We start from the raw sequence: 26,536 nt of genomic DNA, 5'->3' as shown, positions 1-26,536 counted from the left end.
GTTTATAAAGAAGAAGCTGGTGAAACAGAAGGAGTGTGTCCAGTTCCAGTGCTCCAGTGTTCATGCAATCTGCTTCTGCTTGCCTCTCCTCTTCCCTCTTCCTCATTCAGAGCCCAATCACAGGCAATCCTTTGTCTATTCTTTTAAACTCCTTTTTGATCCAACCTGGAAAGCTTAACAAGTTTGGGTGACAGAACTGCAAGCTCCCCTTTGGTCTAGGTTTCCTGCCCTGGTTAAATTAATCTTCTGCAGGTTCCAAACTGCGCTGGAGGCTAGAACTAAGACTCTCCAACTATATTTTGTTTCTAGGGTCACAGTCACACAACTGCAGTTTACTTCTCAATTTGCTCAGTGCACAACCTAGATATAGCCCATAACTGCTCCTTTCCCTGGAAACCCAACCCTAGTCCCAGACTACTCTAGATCACTAGGTAGTGAACAATAAATCTGTACAAGATTTGGCACCTATTTTGATTCAGGGCTTCAATTTGACCAAGTTTGCATCCTCAGCCTTCCTTTAGTCCCTATCCTGGAATATTTCATGTTGTCAGGCCTATCTCTTTACTAGATTCATCACCAATGTCCATAGACTTCTCTCTGTCTTCTTTACAGGCCAGGGCTAGAAATATGACTCAGTGTGACTTTTTCCTTGGATTTCTTAGTTTGGATTTTTTGGGGAGAGCTTGGATGGACTTCTTCCTGATATTCCAACATTCCATAAGTCTTCCATACTACATCTATCAAGCTTTTCATGGTCACTGGTGCCTTCTTCCCCAAATCATTTTGTATCTGTTTTGTATATTTTGCACACATCTATATTTAAACATGTTATGTTATCTTCCTTGATGTTGGTTTGATTTTATATCACCAGAGCCTGGTATATAATAGGTATTTAATAAATTGTTGCTTACTTTCCTGACTAAACACTATCCTAGCTTTGCTAACAATCAGTTGTGTAACTTTAGTCAACTACTTTCCCTCTCTGAGTCCAAAAGAAAAGAAACTTACTGAAGGCAAGGGTCATTTTCTTTACTGTTTTTCATTTTGTCTTTGTATCTCCAACACATAGTACAATGCCTTTTACATAGCAGGCACTTAATAAATACTTGAATTGGATTATGCTGTTTTCAGTTTCTCCCACAAACAAAATGAAGGGTTGACATTAGATGAACTTTATGGTACATTCTAGATCTACCACTATAATCTATGAATAGAAAAGAGATTAAAAGCCATTTAAAATGCCAAGTAGGGGACACACTACAAAGAATGAATGTTTTGTCCCTTTCCTTCTTATAGGTTGGTTCCTTATGATAACACTTTCACATCAGATTTTCAAACAGAGATGACCAAAAAATGGCAATAATATAATGAAGTATTTCCTTAGGGACTCATTTGCCCATATCCATTTTAACAGCATAATTTCAAAGTAGTGTTTATCCATCCAATTCTTTAGACAAAACGTCTACTACAGGGAAAATGCATTAAATGTAAAAGTCAACAGGAAACTGAGGTTAGTAGAGAAACAATTCAAAAGCACACAATATTTCTTCATCTAGATCTATGAATAAGTTCTCCTTGAATGATATTCAGAAACATTAATATATAAAATGGTAAACCAAAGAAAGAATCAATATAAATCTAGTGTTTCTAATCTTTGTGTTACTGGGTCAAAACAAGTAGGTAAGAGAGTAACAATTCATAAATTATTAATTAAAAAAGGAAAATAAAAATATAGTCAAAAATTTTTGTTGTTGTTGGGTTTTGTTTTTGTTTTTGTTTTTTGTGAGGCAATGGGGTTAAGTAACTTGCTCAGGGTCACACAGCTAGTAAGTGTCAAGTGTCTGAAGCTGCATTTGAACTCAGGTTCTCCTGACTCCAGGGCCAGTGCTCTATCCACTGCACCACCTAGCTACCCTACAGTCAAAACTTAAAGAAAATACATCCAAAAAACCCTATCATACACTTCGGAGTCACTAGAAACACTTTCAGTAGCCATATCTCTCTCTCTCTTTTTTTCCTCGTTAAGGCAATTGAGTTAAGTGACTCGCCCAGGGTCACACAGCTAGTAAGTGTCTGAGGCCAGATTTGAACTCAGGTCTTCCTGACTCCAGGGCTGGTGCTCTATCCACTGTGCCATCTAGCTGCCCCTAGATTTCAAAATTCCTTCCAAAATCCAAATCATTCAAATCCAAATTTTCTCTCAACAGAACTAAGTCATACTGATAAAATATTATTATTGATTATTATTAGTAGTAATTATTATTACTAATCATTCTGTGAACATTAGAGGCAGGAAGAACAATTTACATAAGGTAAAAATAGCTTTTTAAAAAAAATCCCTGAAATTTAAATAACTTTTCTTAGATTACTAGTAAACTATGCTATTGTCAATATTTTTATTTTTAAGTTACTATAGCACAAAACAAATTCTCTGAGCTATATATTTAGTATTATTGCTTTTTTCTTTTGTTAAAATTTACTTAAGGTAAAATGGATAAACTTTCTACCTTATAATCTTGAACTCAGACTACCTTATAGACTTGGAGTTAGACTACTCAGAGCTCATAAACTGAATAATGCTACCCCTGATAAAATGTTTTAACCTACCATATTTCAATATTAGCATGTGCTAACCTAGCAATGTAAAAAATTATAGTTATCTTAAAATTTCCTGACCATAGGGCTTAAAAAAATTTTTTTAAGGGTGCTGTTTTAACAGACTTTTTTGTTTGGTTCATTAAAAGAAAAAATAGAAAGTTGTCCTCTAATTTGATTTCCTGTTGCCAATTGCTGTAGCTTCATGATTCGAGTTGCATAAGCTAACTTGATTCCCTACATCTACTGTTCCTGCTTGTTATCCAATTTTACAAACTCTCTACTACAACTCATTTCTTATTGTAGGGGACAAAAGAAGAAAATTTGCTCATTTCTAGACAAGATCAAAGATCAGAAACCAACAGCAGGATGTTCTGCGTAGATATATAGAGGGTTAAAAAAAAACCCACAGAGATATGACTGCTTACAGGATGTACATAAAAAACAGAGCAAAGAAATTTCTTTCCTGGAGTGTTTGGTAGCTGACCCATGCCAAACTGTATTTTTTTTCCAAAGAGCACAATTAGAGAATCTAAATTTTACTTATGTTGCTGATTCCTGGAAGAGCTACAATGACCTTCTTCTGACAATACTATTTGATTTTTTTCTCCCTGTAAATAAAATATTAGGAGAAAAAGATGGAGAGATCAAAATATGGTTGCAGAGATGATTTCCTGCATTCAAACTAACAATTTCCCCTTTAAAAACAAATGCATAGCTTTCTAAAATAACACACACACACACACACACACACACACACACGCACGCACACACACAAAACCTAAAGTAAATATTTTCTTAACATAACTAGCTGGATATAGCACAGAAATGAGGAGGGAAAAAAGAATTTAAAGTGCCAATTATACAATAAAAATATGAACCTAATGAGACCAAACAAACAAATAATCTGCTACAACTCCTTATACGTAGAATAAGTAAAATACTCGTGTACTACAGACTGCTTCCCCAAATGGTCAAAAAATTTGACACACTCTAGAGACTTTGTTAAAGCAGTACTAAATTCAAGCTGCTGCTGGGCAAACTTTAAGTAAGCTCACTGTACTGAACAGAACTTCCTAAGTACTTGAGATTCATTTGCTTTCGTGGGTCATTAGGCAGATTAATTATTCTAATTTATTTCCTTTATCACTTTCACTTTAACTCAGTTAAATTCTCACCTAAATAAATTAGCATATTTTTGTAATTAAAAACTGATTTTTTTATCCCATTTCTTCCTCAGAAGTCTAATCACTACTGCAAAGTAAATTCAAGATCTCCCCTTCTATGGAGATACCATTTATATTAACAAAGGGTTTAAAAGGGTAATATTTTAAAAGATCTTATCTTCATTAAAAATGTACTGTTGAAAAACACAAGAATTACTTTTTTAAACGTTTATCATAAATTGACAGCCTATAACCAGAACATAATAGATTTTAAATTTACTTCTGGCTATTTGATATAAAAATTAAGTTATTTCCTCAAATCAAAGGTTTTACAATGAAGCATCATTATCAAGTTATAAAAATAAGAGCACCTATCACAATTGCTCAGTCAACTGACAGTACGGTATTGATTTTGAAAGAAGTATGTCTTTTGTTGGCAGATAAATTCTTTGAGAGACCAAAACTCTGAAACTGATACTATGGTTTCAAAAAATAAGTTAAGCTATTTACAATTTCTCTAGCTATTTGTAACCACCAACTATAACTGATGCTAAACAATATCCCATTTTGCCCTTAGAAATTATGTAACAGCAAGGAGTCACAAGGCAAGGGTGAATAAGACAAAGGGTATTATTCACTATCTGACATGGTTTAACACATGCATTTAGAAAACACTGTTTTCTCTGTCTGGCAATATTATTTCACATTCCATTCATTTTCATAACCTTTTTCTTCCTAACCCAAGTAAGAAGCAAACCAAGTATACAACCAGAGGCCAAAAATTAGACTAAGTAATGCTCACGGTTGTCCAATACAGTGGTTTCTAAACTTTTTTGATCATGCATGCCATGAATAAACAATTTTTAGCAATACCATAATAATTTTACATTAAGTTATATGCATGAAAAATTTTGTACAAAGATTTTCTCCCTATATTAACAGTTTCCCTTCCATGGTAGAGGCATTAATTTAATTTATGCAGATGCTTTTCAATTTCATGAAATCAGAATCTTTTTCACCTTTACAATTGCTTTTATCCTTGTGTTAATAATACATCTCCTACCCATAGTTGTGAATAGTATATGATTTACTTCTTTTAATTTATTTAACAGTATATGGTATTAAATATTCAGGTCATAAATCCATTTTGAATCTACTATGGAATATGGTGTAAAATGTTTGTCCAAGCCTACTTTGTTCCAGATTGTTTTCTAGGTTTCCCAAGAGTTATTATCAAATAGGAACTTCTTTCCAAAGTAACTTTTGTTTTCAGGTTTGACAAATACAGGGTTATTGAGTTTAATTATCCCCAATTAGTCTTTGGCTAGTCTGTTTCATTGTTCTATTTCTATTTTTTAACCAGTACCACAAAGTTCTTATGAATGCTGCTTTATCATATAGTTTAAGATCCGGAAGTGCTATTGCCTCTTTCATTCCTAATTTTTTCATTATTCCCCTTGATATTTTAGATCATTTGGTTCTCTGAATGAGCTGGTATTATCTGGAAATGATGAAAAAAGAAATATTCAGTGTTGGAGGGACTGTGCAAAGATAGGCACACTAGCACACTGCTGATGGAGTACAGTCATTCTGTGGTTGTTTAAAATAATTCAATTATCTTATTTTCATTTCCAGATCTTCTCTATTCCTTTCCTCTTCCCCACTTATTGAGAATGCAAGAAAAATAAAACCCATTGCAAAAATGTATAGTCATGAAAAGCAAAACAAAAACAGAAAAAGAGAAGAAAATGCTTCAATCTGCACTCTTGGTCCATCAGCTCTCTATTTGTAGCTGGATAGATTTTTTTTTTATCATGAGTCCTTTGGAATTGTAGTGGGTCATTATGTTGATCATAGCTGCCAAGTCTTTCACAGTTGACCACAGCTACAATATGGCTATTACTATATAAATTGTCTTCTTGGTTCTGTTCATTTTACTTTGCATCAGATCACCAAATCTTTACAGGTTTTTCTGAAATCATCCTCTTGTTAATTTTCGTTTCATTTATTCATTTTTTTTTTTAGGCAATTGGGTTAAGTGACTTGCCCAGGGTCACACAGCTAGTAAGTGTCTAGTGTTTGGTCTGAGACCGGATTTGAACTCAGGTCCTCCTGACCTCAGGGCCGGTGCTCTACCCACCGCGCCACCTAGCTGCCCCCTGAAATCATCCTCTTCGTAGAGCACAAGAGTATACAACTTGTTTAGCCACTGCTCAATTGATGGGCATCCCCTCAGTTTCCAACGCATTGCTCCTACAAAAAGAACTACTGTATTTTTGTACACATGGGGCCTTTAACTTTCTTTGAAGAATCGTTTTGGGGTACAGGCATATCTGTGGTATTGCTCAGTCAAAAAGTAAGTAAAGCTTAATAGCTTTTTGGGTACAGTTCCAAATTACTTTCCAAAATGGTTGCACTAGTTTACAACTCCACCAATAGTGCATTAGTGTAACTGTTTTTCAACATCCCCTCTAGTATTTGTCATTTTCCTTTTTTTGGTTATCTCAGCCAAACTGATGTCTGTGAGGTAGTACATCAGATTTATTTTATTTCTAATTTCTCTAATCATTAGTGATTTAAAGCATGTTTTCACAAGCTAGGACTTCTTCCTCTGAAAACGACCTCTTTATCAACTGGGAAATGGCTCTTATTCTTGTAAATTTGACTCAGCTCTCCATATGTACAATATAATACAATAAAAGATACTAATATTAAGAGCAAGCTTTATGCGAGGCACTGTTATAAATACTGCATCTTAGGACCGGCCCCCTCCAGTTGGTTCCATTTTGCAAAAACCTTTTAGTTCTATGAAATTAAAAGTATTCAATTTATTCTCCTGTGAATCTATCACTTGTTTGGTCATGAACTCTTCCTCTATCTGCAGATATGACAGGTTATTTTTTCCAAGCACCAATAATTTTCTTATGTCATACTTTATGTGTAAATCATATACCTGTTCGGAACTAATCTTGGAAGATAGTGTGTGAAATTTGCTTATACCTATTTTCTGCCCCAATAGCTAGGATCTTTGGGTTTCTCAAATACTAGGTTACTATATTCACTTACTTCTATATATTGTGTATCTAATCTATTCCACTGATCAGCCATGTTATTTCATACCTGGTACCAGACTGTTGTGATGATTAAAATTTTGTAGTATATTTTGAGATCTACTACTGCTAGTTCCCCTTCCTTCAATCTTTTTTTCATTGACTCCCTAGATATTCTTGGCCTTTTGTTCTTCCAGATAAATTCTGTTATTATTTTTTCCAGCTCTATAAAGTAATTTTTAGGTAGTCTGATTGCATAACATTGAAAAAGTAAATTAATTTAGGTAGTATTGTCATTATATTGACTCGGTCTACCTGTGAGCAATTACTATTTCCACAATTGTTTAGACCTGTTTTTATTTGTGTGAGGAGTGCTTCATAATTGTTTTCATATAGATCATGTTTGTGTCTTGGCAGATAGACTCCCAAGCATTTTATACAGTTTGCAGATATTTTAAATAGAATTTCTCTATATTTTCCTGCCGGGTTTTGTTGAAGTTATTAATTCAGGTTTTGTTGGTAATATACATAAATGAAAACAATTTGTATAGGTTAATTTTTATATCTTTTGCTTTGGCTTCATCCAACAAATATTGATATGTTGTCTTACTGATCTCAGTTTAATGAAACTGATAATGAAATTACTGATTTTTCCTATGATTTGTTCTTTGCCCTACCAACTCTTTAGGATTAAGTTAAATTATTTAGATTCCAACTAATTTTTATTCTATGCTTCAAACAGCCCATTAGTAAATGTAATTGTTGCATTAGAGTCAGAAAAAGATGCATTTGATATTTCTGCTTTTCTATATTTATGAAGTATTTATGGTTAATGGTCAATTTTTGTGAAGATGACAAGCACAGTTGAGAAATAAGTATACTCTTTTCTAAAAATTTATTTACTTCTTTAACTTCTTTCTTGTTTTATTTTATGATTAGATTTATCTAGGCCTCTGAGGGGAAAATTGGGGAAACTCACTATTACAGTTTTACTGTCTTATTTTCTCCTGCAACTCATTTAACTTTTCTTTTATAAATTTAGATGCTACTATCATTTGAGATATGCACACATATATTTAGCATTGGTATTAAAATTCATTGTCAGGGCACTGAGGTGGCACAGTGGATAGAGCACTGGCCCTGAAGTCAGGGGGACCTGAGTTCAAATCTGGCCTCAGACCAAGCACTTGACACTTACTAGCTGTGTGACCCCGGGCAAGTCACTTAACCCCAACTGCCTAAAAAAAAAAAATTCATTGTCTGTAGTATTTTTCACCAAAATGTAGTTTCCATGTTTATCTTTTTATTAGATCTATTTTTGCTTTTGTTTTCTCTGAGCTTACGATTGCTTTTTTTTTAATTGTAGCTAATGCATAATAGATTCTGTTCTACCACTTATTTTAACTCCATATATCTTTCTGTTTCAAGTGTGTTTCTTTTAAACAATATATTGTTGGATTCCATTTTCTGATCCATTCTGCTATCCTTTTCCATTTTATGGGTGAATTGATTCTACTCACATTCATAGTTTTGACTGCTGACTTGTATATTTATTTCCATCTTATTCTCTTATACTTTTCCTTCTCTATTTTTCTTGTTCCTTCTTTAAGAGTCTGTTTTGCTTCTGATCACTGCTTCCCTTAATCTACGTTCCTTTCTACCTAACTCCTTCCCTTTCTCCTAACCCCATTCCCTGCTATTACTCTGCTGGATAAGATGAATTTCTGTACCCAACTGTGTGTATATGTATATTCTACCCTACTTTAACCAATTCAAATGAGAGTGAGGTTTGAATGTTGTCCATCCTGCCACTGACCTCTCTGTTGTATATACTCTTCTTTGCACGCCCTGTTTAAGTGAGATAATTTCCCCCCCATTCTTATTTCCCACTTCTCCCAATATACTAGTCTTCCCCACACTTCATTCTTCTTCTAAGACCATCTAAACATAACAGAATCACAGCCAAGCCCTCTAGATTCCCTGTCAGACCCTTGGTGGTGATATCATCTCTCCATATAAAAATGTTAATAGTTTAACTTTGTTTAGTTCTTTATTATTTCTCACTCATGTTTATCTCTTTATTCTTCTCTTGAATCTTGTATTTGAATGTCAAATTTTCTACTCAGCTCCAGTCTTTTCAACAGAAATGCTTGAAAGTCTACTTTTTTATTAAAGGTGGATTTTTCCCCTGTAGGATGATACTCAGTTTTTCAGGGTAGGTTATTTTCAATTGTAATCCTAAATCCTTTGCCTTCCAGAATATCATATTTTAAGCTTTCCATTTCTTAAAAGTGGCGGCTGCAAATTCTTGTGTGATCGTGACTGCTGCTCTGTGGTACTTAATTTTTTTCTTTCTGGCTGCTTGCCATATTTTTTCTTTGACTTCTGAGTTCTAGATTTTGACTATAATATTCCTAGGAGTTTAAATTTTAGGGTTTCTTTTGGGAGGTACCTGGTAGATTCTTTCAATTTCTACTTTGCCCTGCTGTTTTCACAACTCAGACTAGGGGCCTGCAAATTCTCAGTGCTCCCAAAGTGATATGATCCAGCAAGAGGTCTGTTCACTGTCCTATATTCTTTAGTTCTGCAAGTTTGGGTCTGCCAGATAGTGCATGAGTTTCTGGACTCCGTCACTGTTAGCCTGCAGGGAGATTCTGAAGGTTTAGAGCAACTGAAATGCTGGCTCCCCTTTGTTCAGGAGTTCTGCTCTGGTTATGTAACTGCAGGTTTATGTGGGGGCTAACAGCCAGAATTGAATTGTTGCTTAGCTCCTCAGCTCAAAGTCACACAGTTAAGTTTCAGGAACTTGTTTCTTGTTCATTACACAGATAGGTTCCCATTTGTTCATTACCAGTCCTACTCACCCTGAATCTGTAACCTGGAACTGAGTAATGGGAGAAACAGCCGAAAGAAAGTACCCATTTCTGCACCCAGTGATAGATCAGAGATCCCTTAGGATTTCTGTCTACACCTCAGTGCTTCTTGTCATGGTGCTCTGTGCCAGCCTCCTTTCCATTCCTTGGTGCGGGATATTCTTAAGTGGTACTGTTCTCATTCCTGGCTAAACCCTCCCCAGTATCTGTAGATCTCTCTGCCTACTCCATAAGCTGCCCTGGGCTCAAAACATGGCTTACTATGACTTTCTCTTGGCTTTTCCAATCAGAATTTGGCATGGCACATTTGCTAGGTTATTATGAAGGAGCTATACTAGGGTAGCGAGGCAAAAATGCTTCCTTTCATTCCACCATCTTGACTCCTAATGCAGAGTACCATCATTTTGAAAAACAATTTGGAATTATGCAAATAAAGTGACTAAAATGACGATGCTTTGACCTAGAGATGTCACTTCTAGGTATATGCTTCAAAGAACACATTAATAAGAGAAAGTTCTCATATACATTTAAACACTTAGAGCAGTATTTTTTGTGGTAGCAAAGAATTGGATGCAGATGGAAGCAGACATCCTTCAAATGGGGAATGGCTATACAAGTTGTAGTACATGTAAGAAGTAGTCAATATGATGAATTATAAAGAAGCATGAAAGAACTTACATGAACTGATGAAAATGAAATAAGCAGACACAAGAACACAATATACATAATAACTACAAGGTAAATGGAAAGAATGACAAACACAAAACAACTGAAAGTGGATGTTGTAAAACTAAAGAATAAATATAGCCTTTTATGCAAAGGTATGAGGTCCATTAGTTTGAAACATTACATATGTTTTCAGATTTTTTCCTACATATTGGTGGTTTTGCTGAATTTTTTTCCTTTAAAACATTCTTTATTATATGTGATATCTCTTTGGAACAGAGGAGGGGAACACAGTTACATGAGCAACTTTAGGTGATGTAAAAACAAAAGATTAATGAATTATGTACATGTATTATTGTTTTATATATATATGTATTATGTACACTATACAACTTGTATGAAATAAAAATTTTTTTAAAGTGATAAAGATAAAATAATATTCTATTCTAGAGTCAATAGGGAACACTGGAATTTATCTAACAACTGACTAGCTATGTGGGTAACTGAATGAGAGTGAAGAGTTAAGGATGACACAGCCTTTAAATTCGGAAGACTAGAAGAATGATAGCTTTTTTTTTTTTTTACAGAAACAGGTAAATTTGGAAGGAGCTTTCATAGACCTGGGAGGTTGCAATCTACTAGAACCCTAATATCGTTTTTGTACACAATCTTCTTTTTAAAATCTCTTCCCTAGTCTTTACTTTTGCTATTAATTTGTTTTTAAACCAAATTTAGGACTTTAAATTTAAATTCATCTGTATTAAATTTCAACTTACTGGCCAATTAGAACTATAGATCAAATCTTAAACTTTTGTGTTTGAACTCTTCTTGTTTAGGAGACTGAATTAAGGAAACCCTTGGCCTTATGCCATCCTAAACTGGGCCTTCAGGATGAAAATCAAACCAGATTTAAATTTTTTTAGTATACTAAGTTTAGTTGAGTATCCTTCTGCTATTATGTCAAATAAGGTAAATTTAAAAATACTACACAGTTTTTATCAGGGATATAAAAAATATAAGAATTAGATACTTAACTCTTACACTAAAACATTAAAAAAAAAAGCACTGACTTCCTCTAAATTCCTAGTTATTTTATATACTCAGAATAACTAAGTAGGCCAAATTACACAAACCATTTTAGTAGTCTAAACCGGAAATATAATAAAATGCATTTTCATATGGGAAAACAAATATATAGACCCCATGTGCCAGTAAAGAAAAAAGTTATTTATCTAATTTGTCTTTTTCTCCTCAGTAATCCTTAATTTAATTATAATACTCTAGATTAATGAACAATCTTTTTTTAAAAGTGCTAGATAAATGTTAGCTATTATCAAAAAATAAATTCAAATGATAATTGTTTTTATATCAACTATGTTCCCCAGTGTGTCTCTCCCAGAGAACCATCCCTTATAGTAAATAACACAGGAGAAAAAAAAAAAGTTCAGAAGAACCAAGCAATCTGTCTACTGTCTAATGTTACATGCAGTAGTCTGCACTCATGATCCCTTTCCTCTGTAAAAAGCAGAGCAAAATATCTTCACACATCTCTTTTTGGGGGCAAAGCTAAGTCATTATAATCTCTCAGCTTTTTGTTTAAACTCTTAATGTACTTGTTCTTTCCATTTATATTGTTTCTGGAAGGGGTTCAGTGCCCTTAAGTTTTACTTCATTGGCACTTGACCATGGCTTTATTCTCTTTTTCATCAACCCACTCTCTACTCTGGAGAAACTTCTTCATAGAGGTACCTTCTACAAAAAGACACCTTCTCTGGATTACTAACTTCCCTCCTTAGCCATGATCTGTCTGACTCCCTCCTAATCAATCCAGGCTTCTTCTTCTACTCCCTGCCTTACTCTTCCCCCATCTGCTTATCTATATGTCACCTTGCTCCAATAGAATGGAAGCTTTTAATTGTATCCAAAGCATTTAGCACAATATCTCGAAAATAACAAGTATTTTAAGTCCCTGTTTGTATTGCTTTTTTGGTTCTACTTATTTCACTTTGCATCAATTCATCTCAGTTTTTCCACGCTTCATGGCATTCATCATATTCATTGTTTCTTATAGCACACCAGCATCACACTGATATACCATAATTTGCTTAAATATTTCTAAATTGATGGGGATCTACTTTGCTTCCATTTCTTTGCCACTACAAAAAGTGCTACTATAAACATTTCGAGTATATTGGGCCTCTTTTAAAAATTAAACTTCTTGGGGCTATATGTTTAGCAGTGGAATTTCTGGGTATCAAAGGGTATGGACATCTTATTCAAATGGTTTCTAATAGTTTACCATTCTTATTTGACAGAAGTTTGTTCATATCTTTTGGCCATATCTCCTCTAGGCAATAGATTTTGGTCTTATTTATTAACTGTTTATGTTTTGCATATCATAGTGATAACAGAGATATTTGATGCAAAGATTTTTCTACCAACTGCTTCTATTCTTATTCTAGTGGCATTAATTTTGTTCATGCAAAAGTTTTTCAATTTCACATAATCACAAGTATCTACTATGTTTTTTGTAATTGTCTTTATCACTTGTATAGCTAAGAATTTAATCCCCATAAGTAATTAATAGTTTCATTAAAGTTATAGTCTAATCTCCAAAAGTCTGATGATGGAAAATGCTATCCACATCCCAAGAAAGAACTATGGAGTTTGAATGCAGATCGAAGCACACTATTTGCTCTTTTTTTTCTTCTCTTATGTTTTGTTTCTTCTTTCTTGTGGTTCCTTCTATTGGTTCTAATTCTTCCTTACAAAATGACTAATGTGAAAATATGTTTAATAGGAATGTATACATATAGGCTATATCAGATTGCTCACCGTCTTGGGGAGGAAGGGGGAGAAAAATTTAAAACTCAAAAGCTTATGGAAATGATTGTCGATAAATCAAAATAAATTAATAAAAAGAAAACAAAACAAAAAAATAAAGAAAATACAATAACACATAAAAAAAGTTATAGTCTATAAAAAGAAACTCACAAAAATCAACAATAAAAACAAAATAACAGCATTTCTATATGGCAATAATAAAATCCACAAAGCAGTAAGAAATAATTACATTTAAAATAACTAATTAATTTAAAATGCATAATTAATCTTAGCACCAATTCACAAAAGTATACTGAAAATCTATAGAGATACAAAATACTCATTGCTTAAAGAAATAAAGAATAACAAATTAGCTAGAGAGATATTCAATACTTGTGCCTGGGCTTTGATAAAATGGTGAAAATGACAATGTTGCAAATTCATTTACAAAAGTTAGAGGTATACCAAGCAAACTCTCAAAGAAATACTTTAAAGAGGTGCCCAAAATAACAAAATTCATTTGGAAGAACAAAAGAACCAGAACATAAACCTGAAAACATAAACTACCTATGAAAAAACTCTCTACTTATATACATATTTATATGCAGAAAATATTGAGGCCATTTTGCTGTGAACTCCCTCTTCTCCCTTCCTCATCTCCTATCACTCAGATGCCTTCTGCTACTCTCTCTTCCTTTACTTCTGCCTCACATGATGAGGTGGCCTTACTCTTTACCAAAGCTATTCCCTCTACCTGTTCACGTGATCCCATCCCATCCCATCTCCTCCAAAAGATTGCCCCCTCTGTCATCCCCATTCTATCACTTAATTTCAATCTTTTCCTGTCTACTGGTTCATCCCTCACTGCCCTTAAACATGACCATGCCTCCCACATTCTGAAAAACAAAACCAAAACCAAAACCCTCACTTGATCCTTTCATCTCCCCCAACTATTATCCTATATTTCTTTTGCCTTTTGTGGCTAAACTCCTTGAAAAAGCCATCCACAATACGTGCCTCTACTTTCTCTCCTTTACTCTCTCCTTACCCCCTACAGTCTGACTTCCGACCTTTCCACTACACCCAACGTGCTCTTTGCAGTTACCAATGATCTCTTAGTTGCCAAATCCATGGCCTTTTCTCAAACTTCATTCTCCTTGACCTCTCACTCTCTTCTTAATATTTTCTTCTCTCTAGGTTTTTGGGACACCACACTCTCTTGGTTCTCCTCTTACCTATCTGAACAATCCATTTCAGTCTCTTTTGCTGGATCCTCATTCACATCACATCTACTAACTGTAGATGTCCCTCAGGGTTCCATCCTAGGCCCTTTTCTCTTCTTTTTTACTATTTCACTTGAGCTACCGCTTATGTGATTAACATATTTATACTAATGATTCTTAAATCTACCTATCCTGCCCCAACATACCTACTTACTACCAATCTCACATTTCCAACTGGATGTCCAGTAAACAGAATGCTACCTGTCCAAAACAGAACTCATTATCTTTCCTTCTAAAAGAGGGGTGGCAAACCTATGGCCTCCAGGCCACATGTGGCCCTCCAGGTCCTCAAGTACAGCTCTTTGACTGAATCCAGAACAAATCCCCTCAATAAAAAGATTTGTTCTGTAACACTTGGACTCAGTCAAAAGGCTGTGCCCAAGGAGCCAAAAGACTACATGTGGCCTTGAGGTCCCAGGTTCCCCACCTTCTTCCAATCCCTATTACCATTAAGGGCCATGCTATCCTCCCAGTCCCTCAGGCTTGCAACATAGGAATCAGCCTTGATTCCTTGCTCTCATCCCCCACCATACCCAATGTACCCCCTTCTCTCCTCTGACCCTGCTCCCATTCTAATGCAGGCCCTTATCACCTCATACCTGGACTATTGCAATAGCCTACTGGTGAGTCTGACTGCTAAAGTTTCTCCTCACTTTCATTCATCTTCCATTTAGCCACTTAAATAATTTTCCCAAATTTCAGGTTTGTCTGTTTTTAAAAAACATTCTCCTACTCCTATGGCTCCCTATCACCACCAGGATCAAATACAAATCCCCTGTTTGACATACAAAGCCCTTCATCATCTAGCCCCCTCCTACCTTTACAGTCTTCCTACATCTTGTTCCCTACTATTGTTCTCTCAGATACTCCACCTCTGGTTGTCCCTTATGCCTGAAATGCTTTCCCTTCTCACCTCTACCTACTGACTTCCCTGGCTTCCTTTACGTCGCAGTGAAAATCTCATCTTTTATTAGAAGCTTTTCCTGAACCTCTAAATTCTAGTGTCTTTCCCATTTCCTATTTATTCAGTATATAGCTTGTATGTATGTATTTGTTTGCCTGTTGTCTCCCTATTAGACTGCAAACTCCTTGAAAGAAGCAACTGCTTTTTTTTTGCCTTGCTGCACTTCACTCCTCATAAATGGCTAAAGAGCCCATGGAGAGAAATGACCTAGCAGTTAAAAAAAAAAAGTGATGTTATTTATCAATTTGAAGAAATGGAAGAGAAAAAAGAACATTTCTAGGACTTCAGTTTATGTCAGCAAAATTTCATTTTCATATGTGAACTAAAGTTCAGAAGCATTTAGAAATGTCTAGTGCCTGGGGATTCCTGTTTTATTTGGCAGTCAACTCTAACAGGAAGGGTACTTTTTCTTTACAAGATTATAAGGTCAGCATCCTCATATACTTTTCATATAAGGTACCAAAATGTTTATCTTTTTTTCTTATTGATAACACAAACAATAAATAATACTTCCTAAATTCACAATGGTAAGAACTACTGAATTTCAAATCCTGGACTTCAAAGTAATAACAACAAAGAAGAAACATCACAAATAATGTGCTTTCTATGGGCTTGAAAGTCGAACTTTGGGGAGAACTGATTCAAGAAAATGACAAATAGTGACAAGAACAAATAGGGAAGTGAAAGAAAGAATATGACAGAGTATACCTTTTCAACATCTGCTTTTGTAACATTAATGTCAGCATCCATTTTTTCAAAATACTGTTGTGCTCTGTCAGCTTCTTTGCAATCTCTCTCAAATCGTCGTTTGCTCTAAAAAAAAAGTACACAGTTAATCATGAAGCCGTTAGATTCTAAGAAGCAAAAGATATTGCTTAAAATTAAGCTCAATTAAAAGCACTTGTGCTAAGATAATTTGTTGTAATCAGTGTTGTAAATTTTCACTTAAAATGTACATATATTTGCTTCAATAACATGCAAGAACAAATATCTGAAAGCTGTCTAATCCTGAGAAGGTAGGAAAAAAAATAAAATGAAGGTGAGTATACAACATTACTCTTTTTTAAGAAAACATAATATTGATTATACTCTTTTAGGACTCACATTATCTTAGAACTATTTTAGAAATAAAATTCCATGAAAGTCACTTTGAAAGAGTCTATAAATACATCTCTTTAGAGGATTTCACTTACTGATTCAAGTTGTTTCCAGCAAGTTTCAATGTGCTGTTGAGCCTTCCGACCATCATGAAAATGCTGGAGGGAGAAGAAATACAAAAATGAAAAATCTTGTCTTACATGAAAATAAATTTGTGGTCAAAAGAAATTTAAAAATTCAAAATAAGCAAAAGAAAAAAAAACAGTAAAATGGATTAAGGATATTAGTTGAAGAAATTATGTTCCAGAATTTCCAGCCCAACTACATATACTGTTGGATTTAGCTGATGTACCAAACTGGTTTTTTTTCTATTTCCTTCCTGAATTTTTTGTTATATGAGATGGCTCTTTGGTTGGTGAAAAAGAAAGGATTAGCAAATGAAGGTCATACAAAAATAAAAGCTAACAACAAAACCTTTAAAAAATAAAATTTTTATTCCAAATAATAACAGTATACTTTTATAAATTATTTATACATTTATAAAGTACAAATATGCCTAACTTAAGAAAAATTAGCCTAGAATTTTTCATTTATAAAAATTCTTTAGGTCATTAGTTCAGTCTGAAGACTGAACCTCACAATTCTGGGGGTTTATTATGATCCTATCAGTTGTCAGACAACTACATATCTCAGAAAAATAAAACATGAAGCCATCTCCCAAGCTTACCAACAACTATATCAATCATTTTGTCCAATGATACTAAGATAAATGGCACATTTAGTGTTAATTGAAGGTTCATGGAAAGAAGTTTAAGAGAAGGGAGAAGCATAAAAATAAGAATTCTTCCAGATACAAACTAAAAAGATAAAGATAGTTTTTCAAACTAACAGAAAAAAACTGACCTGACTTTATGAAGAATTATGAAGAATTTTTACAAACATAGTGGTAAAAATAAGTGAAGCATAAGCACATTTCCTGTCATTTGAGGGTCACTATTGTGACATAAGTACAGCATAGTGGTCTTACTAACTGGAGTGAGGTAATCTTTTTTTTTTAAACCATAAATCTTTCTGTTAATTTAAATATTATTTTTTAAAGTGCTGCTTCTTCACAATACCTGATTTTAAAAGTATTCTTGAATTTGCGGTATTATTTATTTATAATCAGATGTCAATGAAAATTTTATCCAAGAGCATGAAAATTATACCCCAGAGTACTAAGACTTGACAATGTGATTCCTGAGGCATTAATTATGACCTGTGAAAAAATTTGTAGAACAGGAAAGGTAACAAGACAGGAGATAGTTAAATGTTGTTCTGATATTTAAAAAGAGAAAGTGGATTCATCAAATTGTAAATTGGTGACTTTCACTTTTATTACCTAGCAAAATTCTAAAATTCACTAATAAAGAGAAGCTTATGGGCACTTAATAAGCATAATAATAATGATCATGTGAGCGGTCTATAATCTCAAGGAAAATAATGAAAACAAGCAGAAATGGAGAACAATAGTTTGAGAACTCAAAGTATATCAGAAAGCTGCAATCATCAAACTAGGTGACACTGGTCAAAAAATAGAAAAGTGACCACTGCAACAAATTAGCTAGTATAAGCCAGTTCCAGCACATCACTGGGAAGGATGCCCTATTTAATAAGAACTGCTAGAAAATCTGGCAAACATTTTGGTAAAAAAAAAAATAGAAAGAAAGGAAGGAAAGAAAAAAGGTATAGATCAGCACTACAGACTATAACAAGTTCAAAAAAGAGAGCTGAACTTAAATATAAAAGATATGTCACAATCTCACTACTGTTTGTCATGAGCCCTTACCCTTACTCCATTTATAGCTTGAGTCGGTAAGCCCTTCCTTAGCCAGCCTAGCGGCACCTTGCTTCTAAGAACTCATATACTGGACTTAGTGGAAATGCCCAGTCAGCATAGATCTCCTACAGCTCAAAACACCCAAGCACAAGTGATCCACCAGCCTCAGACTCCTGAAACCAAGGACTACAAGTGTGTTGTCACCTGCCTGGACAGAAACATTGTAATGAAAAACAACTCTGAAAAATTTAAGAACTCTACAATGATGAAGCATGTTACCTAGCTTATGACAGAGATATGATGGACAGACGTATGGTGCAAAGACATACATTTTTTGAAAAGATCTCTGTGTACTTGACTATACTTATGGATTACAAGGGTTGTTGTTTTTCCGCCTCTGTTTTTAATGCAAATGGGGTATGAGGAAATTAGCAGGGTTAACAATAGTGATGACAAAAATAAGGATATTGAACCATTTTTAATGAATAGGAGAAAACAGAAAGAAGTTTAAAAGGAAGTACAGATAAGAAGGCCAGTTTTGAATTTATTTTATATATTATTTAAACATATTATATATATTATTTAAAAAGCAAATGGCATAAACTGGAAATTTATGGTTTCATACAGAATACTCATGTTCTGGTATGTCTATGGAAATGCTCATTTTTTGTGTTTTAAGTTCAGAATAAAAGAAAATAAGGATAGACACACAAAAACATTGTTATTGGTATTGAACTGGTTCAATTATTCAGGAGAAAAAGATGTAATTTTGTTTTTAAAAAGTGACAAAAATAAGGATGTCCATTATTACCACTGTTACTCAATGTGGTACTAGAAATGCTAACTATAGCAATAAGACAAGAAAAAGAAATCAAAGGAACAAAACTATCATTCTTGATCTTGGCAGACAATATGATGGTGTGCTTAAAGAGTCTTAGGGAATTAACTAAAAACACTAGTTTAAACAATTAACAACATTAACAAAGTTGTTGGATATAAAATGAACACAAATAAATCATTAGCATTTCTATATATCACTAACACAGTCCAGCAAGAACAGACAGAAAGAGAAATTCTATCCAAATTAACTGCAGACAATATATGATAGTTGGGAATTTACCTGCCAAGACAAACCCAGAAACCATATGAATGCAATTACAAAACACTTTTCACACAAAGTCAGATCTAAACAAATGGAGAAATATTGATTGCTCATGAGTAGGTTCTACCTAAATCAATTTACTTATTCAGCGCTACACCATTCCATCTACTAAAATCATTTTAAAGAGCTAGAAAAAATAACAACAAAATTTATCTGGAAGGACAAAAGGTCAAGAATATCAAAGGAATCAATGAAAAAGTATATTACAAAGCAGTAATCATCAAAACAATCTGATACTGGCTAAAACACAGTGATGGATGAATGCAATAGATTAGGTATATATAGTAAATGTACACACAGTAGTAAATGACTGTAGTAATCTGGCATTTGGTAAACTCAAAGATCCAAACTTTTGGCACAAGAATTCACTATTTGACAAAAACTACTGGGAAAACCAGAAAGCAGTTTGGTAGAAACTAGGAATAGAACACACTCTCACGTCAGATACCAAGATAAAGTCGAAATGGGCACATGATGTAGACAGAAAGGATGATATCATAAGTAAATTAGGGGAACGTGTTACTGTCAGGATCTATGGAGAAGAGAAGAATTTATGACCAAAAAAGAGATCGAAAGGATCACAGAAAGTAAAATGAATAATTTTGGATACGTTAAATTAAAAGGTCAATGCACAAAAAAAATCAAAACAGCCAAGATTAGAAGGAAAGCCAGGAAACTGGGGGAAAAATTTTACAGCAAATTTTTCTACTAAAGGCCTCATTTTTCAAATATATAGAGAATGGAGCCAAATTTATAAAAATAAGAGCCATTCCCCAATCGATAAATGATCAAAGGATATGAGAGGAGGCTGGTGGCTCAGTGGATAGAGCACCGGGCCTAGAGTCAGGAAGACCTCAGTTCAAATCCTATCTCAGACACTTCCTAGATGTGTGACCCTAGGCAAGTCACTTAACCTCTGATTGCCTGAGCAAATGGATACACAGGATACACTGGAGAAGGAAATGGCAAACCACTCCAGTATCTTTCCTGAGAAAACTCCAAGTGGGGTCTTAAAGAGTCAGACACGACTGAAATGACTCAACAACAACAAAAACGAACAAGCAATGTTCAGAAGAAGAAATCAAAGGTAATTACAGTCATATAAAAAAAGATGCTCCACGTCACCACTGATTAGAGAAATATAACTTAAAACTCTGAGGTACCGCCTCACATCTATCAGATTGGCTAACATGACAGAAAAGGAAAACAACCAATGCTGCAGAGGATGTGGAAAAACTGGGACACTAATGCACTGTAGGTAGAGTTGTGATCTGGTCTACTGAACAACTGAAGCTATACCCAAAGGGCTATAAAACTGCAGTACCCTACTAGGTCTGTATCCCAAAGAAATAAAAAAGGGAAAAGGACCTATATGTACAAAAATATTTATACCAGCTCTTTTTATGGTAGCGAAGAACTAAAAATTAGGGGAAGCCCATCAACTGGAGAATGGCTGAACAAGCTGTGGTATGTGATTGTGATGGAATACTATTATGTTTTAAGAAATGACAAAAAGGAGGGGCAGCTAGGGGGCGCAGTGGATAGAGCACCGGCCCTGAAGTCAGGAGTGCCTGAGTTCAAATCCGGCCTCAGACCAAACACTTGACACTTACTAGCCGTGTGACCCTGGGCAAGTCACTTAACTCCAATTGCCTAAAAAAAGAAAAAAGACAAAAAGGATGGTTTCAGAAAAACCTGGAAAGCCTCATATGAACTGATGCAAAGTGAAGTGAATGGATCCAGGACAACACTGTACACATTAACAGCAATAAGTGCAACGATGATCAATTGTGAAAGACTTAGCTAATCTGATCAATACAATGATCCAAGACAATTCTGAAGGCCTCATGATGAAAAATGCTATCCACCTCCAGAGAAAGGAGTGATGAACTCTGAGTGCAGACTAGAGTGCAAATTTTTCACTTTATATTTCTTGCCCCCCCCTTTTCTTGCAATACGGCTAACACGCAAATGTTTTGTATGATTCTCTGTGTATAACTGAAATCATATCGTTTGCCTTCTCAATGCAGGGGAAGGACTGAAGAGAGGAGAGAATTCAAAACTCAAATTAAAAAAAAAACTAATGCTAAAAATAATTAATAATTTTGTTGTACAGATCAATAATTTCCTCTTCCTTTTTCTGGAGGTACCATGTTGTTGACGCATTAACATTGAACTCACGGCTAACAGCACAACAATTCGTGCCTAAACACATGTATTTTTAAGGTCCATCATAAGCCTTCTTGCACTTAGAAACACTGGACAGCACTTCAGCACTACTCTTGAGGGCCATTTTAAACAGTGAAATCACCAATAAAAAGCACAAAAAATGCAAAAAACATGGCACTAAATAGATTACAAAAAGGACTCTTACAGTATGAGAGCACAAACAAGAAGACAGAGAACTGCCTTGTTCAACCTCAGCTAGGAACATGTTCACTGCGGAACTCAAAATTTTTTGCTGCTCTGTGCTTGTCCATGAATGACTGACTTTGGGTTTACAAATAAACCTAAGCAAGTGAGTGAATTTGTAAATAAAGAAACAATAAATAATGATGGTTGATTGTATAAGTTTTATAGTTTTATAACAGAATTTTGGCTCTAGAATTTGGCTATTATTTTACAAAAAATGGATAGATGAGAAAGAGGACCATTAAGAATACAGGGAAAGTAGCCAGTAAAATTTGAATTGGTGCCCAAATCCAAGTGCTATAGCCTGAGTTACAGAGCACACCTTATTGGACAATAGGTGAACCTTAAAAGGCAATGCAGCTAAAAAGCTGGCAACGCTTCACCTCAAATGTGCCTTAACAGTTTCCATTAACACCAACAATATATGTATACATATATATGACATACTTACAATTATCTTTATCTGACACTAAGCAACTATGATAAATATTCAAAAAAATAAACATGTCAAAAGTTATAAATCCTTCTTTTAAATTCCAGTATTGATGTTGTACAGTTATGATCACTCGAATGTCAGCATAGCTGTTAGTAGTAGAGAGCCTACAAATTAATTTATAGATGTAGGGGGAAGAAAGGAAAAAAGCATAACTTCGGGTAAATGCTAACTAATTAAGGGCCCATTGATTCTTTACGTTCCTTTCAATAAGGCTGAAATTTTGGTTCAGAATATATTTGAATAACATTCTTTTTTTTTTTTTGGTGACCAATTAGGGTTAAGTGACTTGCGTAGGGTCACACAACTAGTACCTGTCAAGTGTCTGGTCTAAGGCTGGATTTGAATTCAGGTCCTCCTGACTTCAGGACCGGTGCCCTATCCACTGAGCCACCTAGCTGCCCCGAAATAATATTCTTATTCAACTTGATTAGCAATGAATGGATGTTTATTAGTAGGTAGAAAAAATAAAAACAGGAAAAGTATAAAACAAAATATAGAAAATTAAACTCAAGACAACTTACAAGACAACAAACTAATCTTATGTTTTTAATCAATTAAATGTGATTTAGCCCATTTTCACCATATTTGCATTGTTTACTTAATATAAGAGCTCTACACTGTTTTGTTTATTTGTTTACTTTTTGTTTTTGAAGACAGTTTTTCTATCTCACCCTTGCTGGAACAGTAGTGGCTCCTCATGAGCACAATTCCACTACTGATCAGCATGAGAGCTTTGACTTGCATCCTCTCTGACCTACAGGTTAGCCTGTCCCTAGACAGCCTGGGGGTTCTCTGCTCCCAGAGGCTAGTTCTAGTGTGGACACCATATTTACTTAGTCCTCTGTAGCTCAGAATTCCTAAGTAAGCTCAAGCAATTCACCATTCTTGGTCTCCAAGGTAGCAGGGATTACAGAATTACAGGTGTGTATCATCGCTCCTGACCATGGGATCTCTTTGTGTCTTTTTTGGCCTTGCCACTTTACTGCATCTATCTGAATATACTTATTTTTTAAATTTAACATTTTATTCCCCCCACCAATTATATGTAAAAACATTTTAAACAGTCATTTAAAAAAAATTCCAAATTTTTCCCTTCCCTCCCTCCCCCTCACCTCATTGAGAAAGCAAGCAATTTGATATAGGTTATACATGCACAGTCATGTAAAACATATTGCTATGTTAGCCATGTTGTGAAAGAAAATAGACCAAAAAAAAAAAAGAAAAAGAAAAGAGAAAGTATGCATTGATCTGCATAAAGACTCCATCAGTTCTTTCTCTAGAGAGAGCATTTTTCATCACAAGTCCTCCAGGAAAAACTTATTTTTAAGGCAATAAAGCAACAAGGGCAAAAAGAACACAAACAAAGAGATCTCATGGAACTTAAAGCTACTTATTTTGAGAAATCTGAGGTTCAGAACAGGTAAGCAACTTACCCAAGGTCACACAAGCAGACCTAGGATCTGAACCCAGGTGCTCTGAAAAAGATCTATTATGAGCACACACAAATGGTGAAGAAAAGTATTTATTTTTGGTAGTTATATAAAATCAATTTCATGGATCTTTTTATACTTTCTACTCTCTCCCCAAAACTTCCAAAGTAGTGTTCCTAATATATATTGTTGTTTACATATATATAAATATATAATTAGAGATGATGCGTGTTATATATGATGCATGTATTATTATTTTTGTACATGTATGTGACGATACATACACATACACACACATATCCTTCTAGTTGATTATAAGCTCTTTGAGGGAAAGGACTGAGAGCCTTGCATCTAGTAGGTGCTTAATGAATGCTGAATTGAACTTTCCTAATATTCAATCACTTCTATCAATACAGCCTGTTGAGCATTGGTGGTTGAATAGTATCACAAAATAGAAAGAGACAAAACAGGATCACAAAGATCAAAGTTCTAGTCCCAAGGAAGAAAGACATGGAGAATAAGGCTAGAAAAGGTAAAGGAATGGCTTAGGGCAAGGAACCAGAAATGAAGGGCTAGGTCCAATTGAAGTGAGGAGACAAATAAATAAGCCCAAGAGAAGATACAAACATTGACACAAAAAGCCATAAATACATTGAGTTAACAGGAAGAATGATAAAGGAAAGAAGCAATATGATTCAAGGAAACAAAGGTAGACACGGCAAATTTAAAACAAAAGTCAACTATACATGGGGTGTGTGTGTGTGTGTGTGTACACATAGATTATATACACAGATATGATGTTATTTATGATATACTACTTTGACCTGACTACTAAATCTCCCAATTGGTTTCATAAATCTAAAGTCCCTAATATTCAATGAGGGGGAGGGAGCAGGAAGGAGAAAGGGGAAAGAGATATGGTTTATACACAGGACAATGTTCCATTAGCCAACAAATATTTCCTACAATAAAGTTTCACTTCATGATAGGAACAACAGAAAGACAAACATAGGTGTAAATACTCACTATTCTAAAGCCTGGGTAAACAACTCTGATTTTAAGTTCTCCTCCTATAATATAATTTAAAATAATTTGCTTTTTTTCAGCTTGAAACACACCTTCCAAAATTTACTCCAGTATTGAGCTAGGATGTATACATATATACACACACACATATATATTATTTCTACTATTTCCTTGATAAGATTTCTGCTTTCTATAATTGTTTGTACACATACAATACCATTTAAAATATATAAATTTTCTTGGTTTTTAAAAAAATTGTCAGAATTTCCCAATTCCTTCCTAACCCAGAGTTATACATGTCAACAACCTTCCTAGTTGATTATAAACTCTTTGAGGGCAAGGATTAAGTGCCTTGCATCTAGCAAGTACTTAATGAATGCTGAATTGAACTTCCCTAATTTTCAATCACTTTTATCAACTCAATTTGTTGAGCACTGGTAGTTGAATGACAAATAATTTTTTTGAAAGAAAAAGAGGGGGGTCAGCAAAACTAATAAATTGGGAAAAAAACCTGACAACATTTCACAGCTACAGACTCACCATCTCTTAATAAAAGAAACCATTTTAAAAAGTCAAACACCAGCTAAAGATAGGAGAATTTGGGAGTATTCTCATATTTAAAAATTTTTACAACTTCTATTACTTAACATAATTATCGATCAGTACATTAAGCAAGTTTCTGCTAACAAAATATACCACTTCCAGATATATCATAGTTTTCCATACAAATATAATCCTGAAAACTTAAGTATAAATGTAATTTTTTAAAATAAATAATAACTGAAAAGCATGAAGGAATTCCATGTTTAAAGGAATCATGAACTAATCCTTTTATACACTGGACAATCCTTTTGTCATGTAAGCAATCATTCTTACTTTATCTGCTTTCTAAACATTAATTTGCAAATGCTAGTTTTATCAGAGCAAGAGGCAACAATCTATCTCCCTATCCAACAACTCCTCTTACAGAATATCTATACTGAAATATTTCACCTGAAAAAGTAATTGGCTACAATTATAAACACACTGAAGATTTTTTTTTAAATAAACATGTCTATGACACAGTTTCACACACTTATCTGCATAAATGCTTATGCTTTAAAATCCACTGAAAACTGGAACATAAGCCACGTTGAAAGGAAAAACTGAAGGCAGGGTGATGCATAAAATAACTTTTTCCATTCAGCCTCTCATTTTATCTCACACATGCTTGTAAATAATAGTGAACAATGTTTAGCAAAATAATGAACAGGAGTCCTTTGTATATCTGTATACACATCTTTTTCAATTTCCCTTTAGAAGTAATGACTTTTTAACTAGTCACATAGAAAAAAATTTCTTTTGTCTAAAGCTAAAAATTACATAGAATTGCAGGATGCATTTGCTGTTTAATAGTACACAAAAGCAAAATATCCTCTATTTACATATACAATAAAAAAGATACAAAATAACTATAACTCCAAATTTTAAATAGAGATTGTTGAATGGGTAGAAAAATAAACATCTCTTTTAAAGTTACAGAAGGAATTAATTATAATCTTTTCTCCTGTTCAAGCTTAGAAAGGATATTCTCTTTCTCAAAATTGAGAGAATACATTTTACTTTCTGCAGGAGTATCTTGATTTCTGTTTTTCATATAATAATATTTAGGCTGGAAACATCTGATTACATGT

The 26,536-nt window shown here is 34.2% G+C and overlaps 1 protein-coding gene across 13 annotated transcripts in view; it reads right to left on the bottom strand.

The window, feature by feature from the left end:
• FNBP1 (formin binding protein 1) overlaps positions 1–26,536 on the bottom strand; it is a 173,767-nt gene that overhangs the window by 48,028 nt on the left and 99,203 nt on the right. For all 13 annotated transcript variants that reach the window (XM_078149997.1, XM_078150001.1, XM_078149998.1 and 10 more), the window contains 2 exons: positions 16,614–16,676; positions 16,129–16,233 (listed from right to left, as the gene is read on the bottom strand). In XM_078149997.1, the coding sequence (XP_078006123.1) occupies positions 16,129–16,233; positions 16,614–16,676 (168 nt within the window). The remainder of the gene's footprint in view (positions 1–16,128; positions 16,234–16,613; positions 16,677–26,536) is intronic.

Source organism: Phascolarctos cinereus, unplaced genomic scaffold, assembly GCF_003287225.1.
Source record: "Phascolarctos cinereus isolate Bilbo 61053 unplaced genomic scaffold, phaCin_HiC Scaffold_2;HRSCAF=192, whole genome shotgun sequence".
Taxonomy (NCBI): domain Eukaryota; kingdom Metazoa; phylum Chordata; class Mammalia; order Diprotodontia; family Phascolarctidae; genus Phascolarctos; species Phascolarctos cinereus.
Note: the sequence above shows the minus strand (reverse complement) of the source record. Positions and strands in the feature narration are given on the sequence as shown.